Source organism: Galeopterus variegatus, unplaced genomic scaffold (assembly GCF_000696425.1).
Source record: "Galeopterus variegatus unplaced genomic scaffold, G_variegatus-3.0.2 Scaffold69302, whole genome shotgun sequence".
In the NCBI taxonomy this organism is placed as follows: domain Eukaryota; kingdom Metazoa; phylum Chordata; class Mammalia; order Dermoptera; family Cynocephalidae; genus Galeopterus; species Galeopterus variegatus.
In genome coordinates this window covers 1-1,472 of record NW_007795413.1, presented here as the reverse complement: position 1 = coordinate 1,472, position 1,472 = coordinate 1, and the positions used below count along the sequence as shown (strand labels likewise).

At 55.0% G+C, this 1,472-nt stretch overlaps 1 protein-coding gene across 1 annotated transcript; it reads right to left on the bottom strand.

The window, feature by feature from the left end:
- Positions 1-478: 478 nt before the first annotated feature.
- ADRA1A (adrenoceptor alpha 1A) lies at positions 479-1,465 on the bottom strand. Its single transcript, XM_008565544.1, has one exon. It carries the CDS (start codon positions 1,371-1,373, stop codon positions 480-482), a length of 894 nt encoding a protein of 297 aa, XP_008563766.1. The 5' UTR covers positions 1,374-1,465; the 3' UTR covers position 479.
- Positions 1,466-1,472: the final 7 nt, after the last annotated feature.

Here is a 1,472-nt window from a genome sequence, read left to right as displayed (position 1 = left end):
AACAACACAAGGAGGCCATTGGTCTTTATGAATAATCTATGGTAATAAAATCACACATTTTACCAGAATAAGCACGGGGCTTCTTTTCAGGCCAAGAGAATTTGCAGTCCCTAACAGAGTGACAGTGGCATTCCACAGCCTGCCTAAGTACTTGGTGGAGACTTGAAAGAAGGCAGATGTATTTAAATTAAACACATGCTTAAAGACGTTAAGAAAAGTTGACATTCTTAATAAGGAGACCGGGTTAATCTGCATCAGTTGTAAGCCTCTTTACAGGAGCTGAGAAAGTGCCCTAGGACCTAATATAAATAAGAAAGGAGTGGAAGAGAATGGAAATCCACATTTCTACAAGGTAGCCTTTCCCAACTGCCTTATAGCTCTGCAGTTTGAAATGCAGATCCTTCCTTTTCCACCCTTGAATGTGTCTAGGGTAACGGAGAGGGAAGAGGGTGAACAGTAAATACTAAGACGAGGTGTTGTCAAGACTTACCAATGGGCATCACTAAGAAAAAGGGCAGCCAGCAGAGGACGAAGCAGCCGACCACGATGCCCAGGGTTTTGGCGGCTTTCTTCTCCCGGGAAAATTTGAGGAGCCTCACCGAGAAATGCGTCTTGTTCTTGGCGCTGGCCACCCCGCTGCCTCCTGCAGGGACGTTTTTCCGATGGATGCGAAGTGTCACTTGCTCCGAGTCCGACTTGTCGGTCTTGAGGCCGGACTTGAGGCCCCGGCTCTCCCTCTTGGCCACCACGTAGACCCGGCAGTACATGACCAGGATGATGGCCAGTGGCACGTAGAAGGAGCCCAGCGCCGAGAAGAGCACGTAGCCCGGCTCCTCGTTGATCTGACAGATGGTTTCGTCCTCGGGGGCCGGCTGCCTCCAGCCGAACAGGGGCCCGATGGAGATGACCAGGGAAAGCGCCCAGACGCAGAGCAGAGCCATGAGACCCCTCCGCTGGGTGACGATGGTGGGGTAGCGCAGCGGGTAGCTCACGCCGATGTAGCGGTCGATGGAGATGATGCAGAGGCCCATGATGGAGGCCGTGCAGCACAGCACGTCCACGGCCGCCCATATGTTGCAGAAGACCCTGCCGAAGGCCCAGTAGCCCAGGACCTCGAAGATGGCAGAGAAGGGTAGCACTGTAGACGTGAGCAGGAGATCAGCCACCGCCAGGTTGACGATGTAGTAGTGAGTGACCGAGTGCAGATGCCGGTGACAGGCCACGGAGAGGATCACTAGGATGTTCCCCAGCACCCCGAAAAGGATGAGGCCACCCAAGATCACCCCGAGCAGGATGGCCTTGGAAATGTTCACCGGTGCCGGCGGGTGGGTGCAGTTGGAGCTGTCGGAAACATTTCCGGAGAGAAACACCATGGTCCCAGCCGGCCGGGCGACGTCCGGGTCTTGAGAGCCACCCCCGGGGACGGGGCGGAGGCGGGAGTGGGGAAGCAGGTAATCAAAAGGTTTGGGCTC

Coding starts and splice junctions, on each gene's coding strand:
- ADRA1A (XM_008565544.1), bottom strand. CDS start 1,373: ATGGTGTTTCTCTCCGGAAATGTTTCCGACAGCTCCAACTGCACCCAC.